General features: G+C 49.5%; 1 protein-coding gene across 1 annotated transcript; it reads right to left on the bottom strand.

Moving 5' to 3' along the window:
• Positions 1–6,969: 6,969 nt before the first annotated feature.
• Positions 6,970–12,087, bottom strand: CD70 (CD70 molecule). The gene is made up of 3 exons (XM_003914765.5): positions 11,691–12,087; positions 10,894–10,927; positions 6,970–7,534 (listed from the first exon to the last, which is right to left on the bottom strand). Exons 1-3 carry the CDS (start codon positions 11,850–11,852, stop codon positions 7,146–7,148), a joined length of 585 nt encoding a protein of 194 aa, XP_003914814.1. The 5' UTR covers positions 11,853–12,087; the 3' UTR covers positions 6,970–7,145.
• Positions 12,088–13,815: the final 1,728 nt, after the last annotated feature.

The raw sequence follows: 13,815 nt of genomic DNA, 5'->3' as shown, positions 1-13,815 counted from the left end.
TTGGAGAATAAACCTGAGAGGGGCTTCTAGTCAATTTCAGTCAGGAGCGCTCTCTCTTACAGACTAACAGTATATATTGGTTTTAGGGTGAGGGGGCTTATCACAAGCTTGAAATGTTTCTGTGTGGGGGAGAGGTTTGTGGGGGGGTTGGAATGTCTCTGGGCAGAAGGGAGGTTATCTTGGGGCTGACATCTTCCCACCCAGAAAGGAGGTTATCTTAGGGCTGACATGTCTGTGGTTGAGGATGTTATTTGTGGTTTATGGTCATGGTGACCTTAGACATTAGGCTGATGCCATTTGGATTTAGGCAGTTTTTGATCAAGATGAAACTTTTTTTTTTTATTTGAGAGGGAGTCTCGCTCTGTCACCCAGGTTGGAGTGCAGTGGCGCGATCTTGGCTCACTGCAAGCTCCGCCTCCCAGGTTCATGCCATTCTTCTGCCTCAGTCTCCCGAGTAGCTGGGACTACAGGTGTCCGCCACCATGCCTGGCTAATTTTTTTTGTATTTTTAGTAGAGATGGGGTTTCACCGTGTTAGCCAGGATGGTCTCAATCTCCTGACTTCGTGATCCACCTGCCTCAGCCTCCCAAAGTGCTTGGATTACAGGCGTGAGCCACCACGCCCGGCCCCGATCAAGATGAAACTTAAAATGGCAGCACTTGTCCAAGATAGTGATACTCCTGTTCTGTCAATATGGGGAATCTTAAAAAAAAAAAAAAAAAAAAAAAAAGCCAAACTCTTAGAGACAGAGAGCAGAACTGTGGTTACCAGGGAATAGGGGTGGGAGGAAATGAGCAGATATTGGGGCACAAATGTGTGGGTTCTCTGGAGACTTGCATAGTATTAAGACGTGGGTTTGCCCCAAATTGGAAAATGTGGGCTCTGTGTTCAAATAGTCTCACTCGGGTCTCAGGGCTGGTCAAGTTTGCTGGAAATTTGCATGTGCATTGTGCATACGCATGCTAGCATGATATTTAAATCAATGTTCTGAGAATTTTAAAGAGATACAGTTTTTCTATCTCAGCACAACATACTCATGAAGCATTTACCATCACCCTTAAAAAAGATCACACACAAAGTGTGGTCAGCTAATTGGTGAGTTAGGTAGATTCATCAAAACACCAGTTCCTCCTTTGTGCAGGCTAAATTTATGACGGTGGACATCTCTGGTCTTTATCCTGTTAATCTGGGTGTCTGAGTTTAATGCTAAATTTTAAAAGATGAGACTGGATGCATCGGCTCATGCCTATAATCCCAGCACTTTGAGAGGCCGAGGTGGGTGGGTCACCTGAGGTCAGGAGTTTGAGACCAGCCTGGCCAACATGGTGAAACCGTCTTTACTAAACATACAAAAAAAAAAAAAAAAAGAAAGCTGACCTTGTTGCAATCTCGGCTCACTGCTACCTCTGCCTCCTGGGTTCAAGTGATTCTCCTGCCTCAGTCTCCCGAGTAGCAGGGACTACAGGCACCTGCCATCATGCCTGGCTAATTCTTTTGTCTGTTTTAGTAGAGAGAGGGTTTTGCCACAAAAGCCACATTGGTCTTTCCCTTATTGCCCTTCTGACCAAGCCAAGGTGGGTGATCCTTCCCCTCCCTCAGCTGGGACAGGTGAATCACCCATCTTGGCCTCCCTCCACTTTGGCCTCCCAAAGTGCCAGGAACAAGCATGAGTCACTGCACCTGGTCTTGTTAACGGACATTGAATTTCCTTTTGATGAAGTGGACAGGATGATGATTAACTGTTAACAGACTTTGAATTTTCTTTTTTCTTTCATTCTTTCTTTCTTTTTTTTTTTTGAGATGGAGTCTCGCTCTGTTTCTAGGCTGGAGTGCAGTGGCGTGATCTTGGCTCACTGCAACCTCTGCCTCCCAGGTTCAAGCAATTCTCCTGCCTCAGCCTCCTGTGTAGCTGGGACCACAGGTGCCCACCACCACCCCTGGCTAATTTTTTTGTATTTTTAGTAGAGACGGCGTTTCACCGTGTTGGCCAGGCTGGTCTCCAACTCCTGACCTCAGGTGATTCACCCGCTTCGGCCTTCCAAAATGTTGGGATTACAGGTGTGAGACACTGTGACTGGCCTTGCATTTTATTTTCTATAAAACCCTGTGTATACACTCTTTTTTCAAAAATTGAGGTGAAAATCATATAACATCAAATAATCTTCCTTCCTTCCTTCCTTCGTCCCTCCCTCCCTCCTTCTCTCTCTCTCTTTCTCTCTTTTCTTTCTTTGTATTCCTTTGTCACCCTAGCTGGAGTGCAGCATGAACATATAGCTCACTGCAGACTCCTGGGTTCAAGCCTCCTGCCTCAGCCTTCCTGTTAATGGACATTGAATTTCTTTTTCTTCTTTTTTTTTTTTGGAAATGGAGTCTTGCTCTGTTGCCCAAGCTGGGGTGCAGAGGCTTGATCTTGGCTCACTGCAACCTCCACTTCCCAGGTTCAAGCGATTTTCCTGCCTCAGTAGCTGGGATTACAGGCAGGTATGGTGGTGGGCACCTGTAATCCCAGCTACTCAAGAGGCTAAGCCAGGAGAATCACTTGAACCCGGGAGGCGGAGGTTGCAGTGAGCTGAGACGGCACCACTGCACTCCAGCCTGGGTGACAAGAGCGAAACTCCATCTCAAAAAACAAACAAAAAATCAAAACAAACAAACAAAGAAAAAAGAAAATAGAACTGATTCAAATAACTGTGAAGCACCTGAAGGAAAATTCTTGATGGGTAGAAACACAAAGAAACCCTCAAAGACTGCACATCTAAAAAATTCTATTTTATATTCCTGTGAACAGTTTTACTCCTATTGGTAGATTACTGTAAGCTAGTTTATACAATACATATTTTTCCTTTTTGACTGACTTATTTCATTGAGCATAATGTCCTCAAACTAATCATGCCTTCCCAACCATCCCCCAAAGTCTTAACTCATTTCAGCATTAACTCAAAAGTCCACAGTCCGAAATCTCATCTGAGATAAGGCAAGTCCCTTCCACGTGTGAGTCTTTAAATCAAAACCAAGTTAGTTATTTCCTATATACAGTGGGGTACAGGCATTGGATATACCCATTCTAAATGGGAGAAATTGGCCAAAATGAAGGGGCTGAAGGCCCCCTGCAATTCCAAAATCCAGTGGAGCAGTCAAATCTTTTTTTTTTTCTTTTTTTTTTAGAGATAGAGTGTCTCTCTGTCACCCAGGCTGGAGTACAGTGACTCGATCTTGGCTCACTGCAACTTCTGCCTCCTGGGTTAAAGCGATTCTCTTGCATCAGCCATGGGACTACAGGCGCATGCCGCCATGCCTGGCTAATTTTTTTTTTTTTTTTTTTTGTATTTTAGTAGAAACAGGGTTTCACCATATTGCCCAGGCTGGTCTTGAACTCTTGACCTCAGGCAATCTGCCCACCTCGGCCTCCCAAAGTGTTAGGATTACAAGCGTGAGCCACTGTGCCTGGCCAGGCAGTCAAATCTTTTTTTTAAAATTATACTGTAAGTTCTAGGGTACATGTGTACAACGTGCAGGTTTGTTACATATGTATACATGTGCTGTGTTGTTTTACCGCACCCATTAACTCGTCATTTACATTAGGTGTTTCTCCTGATGCTATCCCTCCCCCCTCCCCCCACTCCACACTCCCCAACAGGCCCTGGTGTGTGATGTTCCCCACCCTATGTCCAAGTATTCTCATTGTTCAATTCTCACCTATGAGTGTTAGGTTTTCTGTCCTTGAGACAGTTTGCTCAGAATGATGGTTTCCAGCTTCATCCATGTCCCGACAAAGGACATGAACTCACCTTTTTTATGGCTGCATAGTATTCCATGGTGTATATGTACCACATTTTCTTAATCTAGTCTGTCATCGATGGACATTTGAGTTGGTTCCAAGTCTTTGCTATTGTGGATAGTCAGGCAGTCAAATCTTAAAGCTGCTAGATAATCTCCTTTGACTCTGTGTCTCACATCCAGGTCATGCTGATGTAAGTGGTGGGTTCTCATGGTCTTGGGCGGCCCCTTCCCTGTGGCTTTGCAGAGTACAGCCTCCCTCCCGGTTACTTTCACAAGCTGGCGTCGAGTGTCTGTGGCTTTTCCAGATGCATGGTCCTGAGTCCAAGTAAGGTTGGAGAGGGGCTGCAGGGCTAGATTTGTGGGGGAGGGTGGTGTGTGGGTCTCACTTCCCCTCCCTCAGCTGGGGACACCCCACACCGCTCCTCTCACTTCACCCTCTAGAGGTGAGAGCAAGGATGCAAGATGCGGGATTATCTGGGTTGGAATCCTGAGTCCACTACTATGTAGATGAACTGCCCTGGGCTTGTGACTCAGGTTTTATGCCACTATTTTCCTTAACTGTTAAATACAAAGGCCTCAGCAGTTACAAAACCAGTAACTTTGGGCAGATGACTTAAAGTTTTGCGCCTCTGTTTTTCTCATCTGTGAAATGGGATGATGACGATTCCTCCAGCTTTGTAGGTCTTGCATAAACACGAGCTGAGTTAATGTGTTAAAACGGTGTGCAGTCCATATTAAATGCCGTCAGGAGCATTTGACTTTACTTTGAGTCCCCAATTCCAAAATCCAAAAACCCCTGGAAATCAAGTCATTTTGGTAAATTGTTTGGCAGCAATTTCTGACCTGAACTAACTTTTTGTTAATTGTAGTCTTTTTTTTTTTTTTTTTTTTAAGACAGAGTCTTACTCTGTTACCCAGGCTGGAGTGCAGTGGCACTATCTCAGCTCACTGCAACCTCCACCTCCTGGGTTCCAGAGATTCTCCTGTCTCAGCCTCCCTAGTGGCAGGGATTACAGGTGCCCATCACCACACCCAGCTAATTTTTATATGTTTAGTAGAGATGAGGTTTCACCATATTAGCCAGGCTGGTAATTGTAGTCTTGAATTTTTTTTTTTTTTTTTTTTTGAGATGGAGTTTTGCTCTAGTCACCCGGGCTGGAGTGCAATGGCACAATCTTGGCTCACTGCAACCTCCACCTCCTGGGTTTAAGTGATCCTCCTGCCTCAGCCTCCTGAGTAGCAGGGGTTACAGGTGCCGGCCACCATGTCCGGCTAAGTTTTGTATTTTTAGTAGAGACGGAGTTTTCCCATGTTGACCTGGCTGGTCTCGAACTCCTGACCTCAGGTGATCCGCCCACCTCGGCCTCCCAAAGTGCTGGGACTACAGGCATGAGCCACCGCGCCTGGCCTGTAGTCTTGATTTGTATCCCACTTAGTGTGAATGTTAACACTTCTGATTGTGGAAAAAAAAAAAAAAAAAAAAAAAGGTATGGTGTTTGATTACAAAATGCTGCCCCAACCTCGCTAAGGTGATGCATAAAAGACGGTATAAACGCTGGGCGCAGTAGTTCACACCTGTAATCCCAGCACTTTGGGAGGCCGAGGCGGGTGGATCACGAGGTCAAGAGATCGAGACCATCCTGGCCAACATGATGAAACCCTGTCTCTAATAATAACAGAAAAATTAGCCAGGCGTGGTGGCAGATTGCTGTAGTCCCAGACTTGAGAGGCTGAGGTAGAAGAATCACTTGAACCTGGGTGGGTGGAGGTTGCAGTGAGATGAGATTGCACCACTGCACTCCAGCCTGGACAACAGGGCGAGACTCCGTCTCAAAATAAAATAATAAAAAAAAAGATGGTCTAATCCTGTATACCATCTTTAAATACTGGAAAATTCTGGGTTCCAAAATGTATTCGAGGTCCAGTGCAGTGGCTCACGCCTCTAATCCCAGCACTCGGGAAGGCTGAGGCGGGAAGATGGGCATTTCGGGAGACTGAAGTTTGAGACCAACTGGGACAATGTAATGAGACCTCATCTCAAAAAAAAAAAAAAAAAAAAGCCGGGGTGTGGTGGCCTGTGTTGGCGGTCCTAGCTATTTGGGAGGCTGAGGTGGGAGGATCACTTGAGCCCAGGAGTTTGAGGCTGCAGTGAGACACGATCATGCCACCACACTATAGCCTGGGTGACAGAGCAAGACCCTATATTTTCAGTAGAGGTGAGGTTTCGCCAGGTTGGCCAGGCTGGTCTTGAACTCCTGACCTCAAGTGATCTTTTATTATTATTATTATTATTATTAAAGTTCTGCGGTACATGTGCAGGATGTGTAGTTCCGTTACATAGGTAAACGTGTGCCATGGTGGTTTGCTACACCTATCACCAGGCTGGAGTGCAATGGCGCGATCTCGGCTCACTGCAACCTCCGCCTCCCGCGTTCAAGTGATTCTCCTGCCTCAGCCTCCTGAGTAGCTGGGATTACAAGCGCCCTCAACCATGCATGGCTAATTTTTGTATTTTTAGTAGAGATGGAGTTTTACCATGTTGGCGAGGCTGGTCTGGAACTCCTGATCTCAAGTGATCCACCCACCTTGGCCTCCCAACTTGTTAGGTGTTTTGCACTGTCTGCTTTGAGGGACAGCCACCCAAAGTGATCCCTGTGTTTCCTCTCGTCAAATAGAGGCACCAAGGAGAAAACAGACCTTTTTTTTTTTTTTTGACAGGGAATCTTACTCTTTTGCTCAGGCTGGAGTGCAGTGGCATGATCACGGCTCACTGTAGCCTTTGACCTCCTGGGCTCTACCCAACCTCCCATTTCAGCCTCCCGAGTAGCTTGGACTAGCATACCACTACATCTGGTTAATTTTTATATTTTTTTGTAGGGATAGTTGTCTCACTATGTTGCCCAGGCTGGTCTTGAATCCCTAGGCTCAAACGATCTGCCTTCCTCGGCCTCCCAAAGTGCTGGGATTACAGGTGTGAGCCACCGTGCCCAGACTGCTTCCTCTATTCTTCAAACATCCCTAACCAAGAACATTTTTTTTTTCTGAGACAGAGTCTTGCTCTGTCGCCCAGGCTGGAGTGCAGTGGCACAATCTTGGCTCACTGCAACCTCTAGCTCCAGGGTTCAAGCGATTCTCCTGCCTCAGTCAGCCGAGTAGCTGGGATTACAGATACATGCCACCATGCCTGGCTGATTTTTGCATTTTTTAATAGGAAAATGAAAAGACAGAAAAAACTCAATGCCCTCCTTGTCCTACCCGCCACCCCACCCCGACTCCCACCTCAGGTGGCCCCTGTGTGTAAACATTTTCTCTCAAACTTAAATAAAATAAAATAAAATTTAAAAAACCCTCATCAGAAGCAGTGGTCAGGGGCGCACCCACTGCACTCCAAAGAAGGTCTCATCAGTGTTTCTGGAAGGCAAAAGTGTCCCAGTAAGGTTGGTGCAGAGTGTGTCCCCTCGGGCCAGAGGCGTCAGGCGCTGGGAGGCAATGGTACAACCTTGGTGGAAGCTGAGACGTAGCAGGCTGATGCTACGGGAGGCGGGAGAGCAGATTCCCACGGCCAGGGTGGTGGGGTTGTGGTGTCTGGAGGTCGACGTGGAGGAGCAGATGGCCAGTGTCACCTGGATGTGGACCATGTAGATGCCGTCACGACGGATACGTAGCTGCCCCTTGTCCAGCTCTGGTCCACGCAGGAAGGAGCGGCCCAGTGCTGGGCCCCCCTGCCAGTATAGCCTGGGGTCCTGCTGAGGTCCTGGGGCACAGGGTTAGAGGGATGAGAGGATGAAGTTTTAGGGAAACTGAGGCACAGGAGGTCATAGAGAAAGTCAGATATAGAGATTGAGAGTTAGAGATTAAGGGATAGGTTGGACATGGTAGCTCACGCCTGAAATCCCAGCAGTTTAGGAGGCCAAGGCGGGTGGATCACCTGAGGTCAGGAGTTCAAGACCAGCCTGGACAACATGGCGAGACCCCCATCTCTACAAACAATAAAAAGTTAGCCAAGTGTGGTGGTGTACGCCTCTGGTCCTGGCTACTCTTGGGAGGCTGAGGCTGGAGGATCGCTTGAACCTGGGAGGATGAGACTGCAGTGAGCTATGATCACACCACTGCACTCCAGTATGGGTGACAGAAACCCTGTCTCAAAAAAAAAAAAAAAAAAAAAGGAGGGGGGTAGAACGTAAGAGATCTAAAGAGAAGGAGAGAGGAGTAAGGGGAGAGGGGTAGAGAGAGAGAGAGAAAAAAAAAACGAAACAGACAAGGGTAGAGATGGATGGGGAGGGAGAAATATATAGAGAGAGAATGCATGAGACAGCGAGAGAGAGAATGAGAGAGCAGGAGAGAGTAAGAGCACGAGAGAGCATGAGAGAGAGAGCAAGAGAGTGTGTGTGTGAGAGAGGACGAGAGCTACAGAGCTCGAGAGAGAGTGCACGAGAGAGTGAGCGAGAGAGAGTGAGCGAGAGAGAGTGTGAGAGAGTGAGAGGGAGCGTGCGCAGGAGGACGCGAGAGAGCGAGAGAGAGGACGCGCGAGAGAGCGCACGAGAAACAGCTCGAGAGAATTCCCGAAGGGAAGCCTGCTTGGGTAACACCCTGAACCTCAATAAAAGCTTTGGCTCCCAGGTCCCTTTCTTTTCCTTGCTCTCCACCCGCTGGTTGAGCGTGTGTATGTCTCAGAGAGCTCCGACACCTTCTCGTTGGCCCTCTTCTCTCTAGGATCTTTATTTTCTTGAGAGATGGTGTCTGACCCTGTCACCCAGGCTAGAGTGCAGTGGTGCAATCATAGCTCACTGCGGCCTCAGCCTCTGGGGCTCAAGCTATCTCCCACCTCAGCCTCCTGAGTCACTGGGAAGTGGCGTGCGTCACCATGACCAGCTGATTTTCAAAATTTTTTCTAGAGATGGTGGTCTTGCTATGTTTTGCAAGCTGGTCTTGAACTCCTGGGCTCAAGCGATCCTCCCGCGTCAGCCTCCCAAAGCGCTGGGATCACAGCGGTGAGCCACGGTGCTCCGCCGCATTTCATGTGTTTCTCGCAGCGTCTCCTGTCTCTGTGTCTTATCTGACTGACACACCTGAGCCTCACTCTCCTTCTCACTCGAGGCTCTCCTGGACACTGGTTGTCTTGTGAGGAAGGAACGGAACACAGGTCAAACAGGAGCCACAAGGTTGTTTACCTGGCTTTGCAAATTTCCTGTATTGTTTACCAGGCTTTGCAAATTTCCTGTAAGAGTGACACCTGGTTCCCTGTCAGACACTTAGGCATGACATCATCCACCAGAAGAAAGAACTGACATGTGAAAGACGCTATCAACAACCATGGTCACCACGCCCGGTGCCCCGTCGATGCGGGGCTAGAGTTTACAGTCACTCTCCAGAAAGGGGCCTCAAGACCAAATTACAGGAAAAATATAGGGGGGAGAGAGAGTGAGAGAGAGAGAGAGAGAGAGAGAGAGAGATCAGGGGTCAGAGACCCAAGGAGAAGAGAGAGAAACAAAGGTCCTTTCCATTACAAAATGGAAGGAACAAGCCTGTAGTGATGTTAGTCTCTGGGGATGAACCGTGGAAAAACAGAAGAGGAACAAGCGTTCGAGAGAGGCTGGGAGGAGACAGATACTCTCACCTAAAGCAGAACGGTTCATTTTATCTCCCTTAAGGCTTCTTGCCAATGCCACCCACTCAGAGACCCCCTGCCCCCCACCGCCGAGACTCCACTTTAAATGAAAACCCCAACCCTGGCATGCCCGGATCCCCCACCCACATCCTTGCCTGATTTTTCTCTAAAACCTGCTCTTGGCCTGTTTTACTCTATGTGGCATTGCTCTGTTTTTCACATGTTCATTTTTATCTTTTGTCATCTCCTCCTCGGTAGGAGTAATAGTAGAAGGGAAGCTCACCAGGCAGGGATTTCTGTCTGTTTTGTGCGCAGCGGCACCGGAACAAGGCCTGCCCACCGCAGATGTATAATTAGTGCTTGTGGCATGAATGGAGGAAGGGTAGCCATTCCTGTGAGCATTTTTGTTTACTAACAAAATCCCTTTGATTCTTCTAAGGGAAGAGATCGAATGTGAAGGACTGAGAGCGAAAGAGAGAGAAAGGTAGTGGATGCCCAGAAACACACACCTGCCCCGTCTCTCCCTCTCTCTGTCTCTCTCTCTCTCTCATTCTCTCCCTTTTCCTCTTTCTCTTGGGCATGATCTCTCTTTCTCCCTCACCCTCTTTCTCTTCTTCCCCCTCTCTGTCTCTTCCTCTCTCTGCCATTCGCCTCTTTTCTCTCTTCTTTCTTTCTTTTTCTTTCTTTCTTCTTTCTTTCTTTCATCTTTCTCTTTCTTCCTTTCTTTCTCTCTCTGTCTCTTCCCTCCCTCCCTCTTTCTTTCTTTTCTTTCTCTTTCCTTTCATTTATTTATTTGTTTACTTATTTATTTGACGGAATCTCCTTCTGTCATCTAGGCTGGAGCGCAGTGGCATAATCTTGGCTGACTGCAACCTCGGCCTCCCAACTTCAAGCGATTCTGCTGCCTCAGCCTCGCGAGTAGCTGGGATCACAGGCACCTGCTACCACGCCCAGTTAATTTTTGTATTTTTAGTGGAGACGATGTTTCACCATGTTGGCCAGGCTGATCTCAAACTCCTGGGCTCAAGTGATCCACCGCCTTCGGCCTCCCAAAGTGCTGGGATTACACCCGGCTGCCTCTCCGGTTTTCATTCACTGTTCCTCTCTGTCTCTCCCTCCCTCTCTCTCCTCTATCTTTTTTTTTTTTCCTCTCTCTCCCTCTCTCTTTCTGTCTTTCTCCCTTGCTCTCTCTCCCTGTGTCTCTCCCGGTTTCTTTCTCCCTTTCTTTCCCTGTCTTCTTCTGTCTCTGTCTGTCCCCTCTGTCTCTCTCTCTCTGTCCTTGTTTCTCGCTGTCTCTCACTCCCTTTCTCTTGGCCTCTCCCTCCCTCTCCGTCTCTCTTCTCTCTGTCTCCCCTTCTCTGTTTCCCTCCCTATCTCTCCCTCTCTCTCTCCCTCCGTCTCTCTCTGTGTCTCTTTCTCTCTGTCTCTCCCCACTTGTCTTTCTGTCTCTCCTTCCTTCTCTCTCTATGTCTCTTCTCCCCGTCCCTCCACGTCCCCCGTGTTACCTGTATGGTTCAGCTGCAGCTCAGCTATGTCCCACTGGAAGAAAAGACCAGAAAACAGGGCACGGACGTAAGCAGAGAGGTTCTATGTGTCCCCCGTGCCAGGAGCTCTCTTTTCTCTGTCCATCCTCCTTTCCACCTCTCATCCCACGGCGCGCACGGGTGACTTCATTTTATTTTATTTACTCTTAAGACTTCTTAAAGAGGAAGCAGGTCTGAACCAGCGGGGAACGTAAAGTCGAGACCTTCAAAAGAACTTCTTAGTTTCCCGAATCGTTTTCCTGTATGTCACCGGGCGCGAGTGCACAGCGCGCACCGGACTCTCTCCGCTGCAAAGGTGCCCCGCGCGGTCCCCAAGGGGACCCCTCCCCCACCCGGAGCGAGTGGTTGGGGTCGTCCCGTCCTAGGAGGCTCCAGGGAGCCCCCACGCCCAGCCTTGTGAAGCCCCCAGCAGCCTCTGAGTCAGCCTGCCGGGGAACACCAGAGCCGAGTCATCTTCCATTTCCATGTGCGCCTACCTTTCCCGTCCCGGGATCTCCCTGTACCTCCTGGCAGGGTGACTCTCTCGGAGCCCCTATACCGCGCAGCCTGGTCCCCGCCTCGCCTCCCTATTCTGGTCTCTGTTTCTGCCCTACCCGATCTTCCTCCCTGGCCTCTTTGTACCCATCTCATTCTGATTTTGTCTTTTCTGTCCCGCGCTTCTCAGTCTCCGCCCTGGTGCACGGTCCCTCCGCCCCTCTCCGTATTCTCTGCCAGAATAAGTTCGGATGTTTTCCTCCCAACTTTCTATCTCAACTCACCCCAAGTGACTCGAGCGGCAGCTGCTGCTGAGCCCGTGAGAGGCGCTGGATGCAGACCACGAGGCAGATCGCCAAGCCCGCGACCAGTGGAACCACAGCAGCCCGCAGGACGCACGCATAGGGCCTGCGCCGCACCGCGCAGCCGGAACCCTCCTCCGGCATCGCCGCGGCGATCACCTCCGCTAGCGCAGGCGGGGCGAGGGGGGCGCAGAGCGCTGCGGGGAAAGGAAGGAAGGCAACTGCAGCCCCCTCCCGGGGCTCCTGGGCGTCTACTTGCCTCAACTTGTCAGGGGACCAGCCTGCCCCTCTCTGGGGATGTCCGGCCGGTCGAGGGGAGGGACTAGAGCGATTGGCGAGGGGAAATTCCCTCCAACTGCTACCAGTCTGCAGCTCGCACAGTGGGTGGAGGTGGTTGCCGGATGGGCCAGGCAGTGGCCTCGGGTGAGCCACTGAGTTGCCTGTCCCCAACCCCTCCCCGCCCGATCTTCAGGCAGAAGACACCCAATCTTCCTATTTCCCTCTCCACCTCATTCTTCCGGGGCCCATTCATTTATTCAACAAACCTCCACTGCACATTTGTTAGGGACTAGACTGTGTTCTGTGCACTGGGGGTACAGCAGGCATCCAAGAATTGGGGGTGCTCCTCAAATATTCGTGTACCCATCTCCTGCATTTTTTTTTTTTTTTTTTTTTTGAGACGGAGGTCTCCCTCTGTCGCCCAGGCTGGAGTGCAGTGGCGCCATCTCATCTCACTGCAACCTCGGTCTCCTGGGTTCAAGTGATTCTCCTGTTTGAGCCTCGCGAGTAGCTGGGATTAACAGGCGCGCGCCATCATGCCTGGCTAATTTTTTGTATTTTTAGTAGAGATGGGGTTTCACCGTGTTGGCCAGGCTGGTCTTGAACTCTTGACCTCCGGTGATCCGTCCGCCTTGGCCTCTCAAAAGTGCTGGGATTAAAGGCGTGAGCCACCGCTCCTGGTCAGTTATCTCCCACATTCTTGGAAACCTCCTGCCTTTTTGTTTAAAGTTAAACTAATATTTTAATTTTTTAATTTTTATTTTTTTGAGACAGAGTCTGGCTCTGTTGCCCAGGCTGGAGTGCAGTGGTGTGATCTCAGCTCACTGCAAGCTCCGCCTCCTGGGTTCACGCCATTCTCCAGCCTCAGCCTCTTGAATAGCTGGGACTACAAGTGCCCGCCACCAAGCCTGGCTAATTTTTTTGTGTTTTTAGTAGAGATGGGGTTTCACCATGTTAGCCAGGATGGTCTCGATCTCCTGACCTCGTGATCCGCCGGCCTCGGCCTCCCAAAGTGCTGGGATTACAGGCGTGAGCCACCCTGCCCAGACTAAATGAATATTTTTAGAGACAGTGTTGCTCTGTTGCCCAGGCTGGAGTGCAGTGGCGCCACACAGTTCACAGCAGCCTCAAACTCCTGGGCTTCAGTGACCCTCCCATCTCAGTCTTTTGCATAGTTGGGTCTACAGGCACACGCTATCATGCCTGGCTAATTAAATTTTTTTTTTTTTTTTGTAGAGGATGGGGTGTTACTATGTTACCAGGCTGGTCTCAAACTCCTGGGCTCAAGCGATCCTCTTGCGTAGGCCTCCCCACCGCACCCAGGCCCCTGCCTCTGTTCTTGATGGCTGTAGTGGGTTAACAGCATCCTCCCAGAGTTCATGGCCACCTGGAACTGCAGAATATGACCTCATTTAGAAATTAGGGGTTTTTTGCAGATGTAATTAGGATTACATGAGGTCATACTGGATGAGAGAGGGCCCTCAGGTGGAGAGAAAAGAGACACATAGAGAAGGAGGCCATGTGAAAACAGAAACAGAAACTGAGCAAGGCAGATGAAAGTCAAGAAACACCAAAGAGTGGCCCGGCGCGGTGGCTCAGGCCTGTAATCCCAGCACTTTGGGGGGCTGAGGCGGGCGGATCACTTGATGTCAGGAGTTTGAGACCAGCCTGGCTAACAGGGTGAAACCCCGTCTCTACTAGAAATACAAACAATTAGCCGGGCGTGGTGATGGGTGCTTGTCATCCCAGCCACTCGGGAGGCTGAGGCAGGAAAATGGCGTGAACCAGGGAAGTGGAGCTTGCAGTGAGCTGAGATGGCGCCACTGCA

The sequence above is a fragment of the Papio anubis genome, chromosome 20 (genome assembly GCF_008728515.1).
Source record: "Papio anubis isolate 15944 chromosome 20, Panubis1.0, whole genome shotgun sequence".
Lineage (NCBI taxonomy): Eukaryota > Metazoa > Chordata > Mammalia > Primates > Cercopithecidae > Papio > Papio anubis.
Note: the sequence above shows the minus strand (reverse complement) of the source record. Positions and strands in the feature narration are given on the sequence as shown.

Bases quoted from the DNA above. Each gene is read 5' to 3' on its own strand.
- CD70 (XM_003914765.5), bottom strand. From the start codon at position 11,852: ATGCCGGAGGAGGGTTCCGGCTGCGCGGTGCGGCGCAGGCCCTATGCG. The intron at 10,928-11,690 runs GTGAGTTGAGAT...CTTTTCTTCCAG, and splicing joins TGCCGCTCGAGTCACTTGGG to TGGGACATAGCTGAGCTGCA. The intron at 7,535-10,893 runs GTAACACGGGGG...CCTGTGCCCCAG, and splicing joins GCTGCAGCTGAACCATACAG to GACCTCAGCAGGACCCCAGG.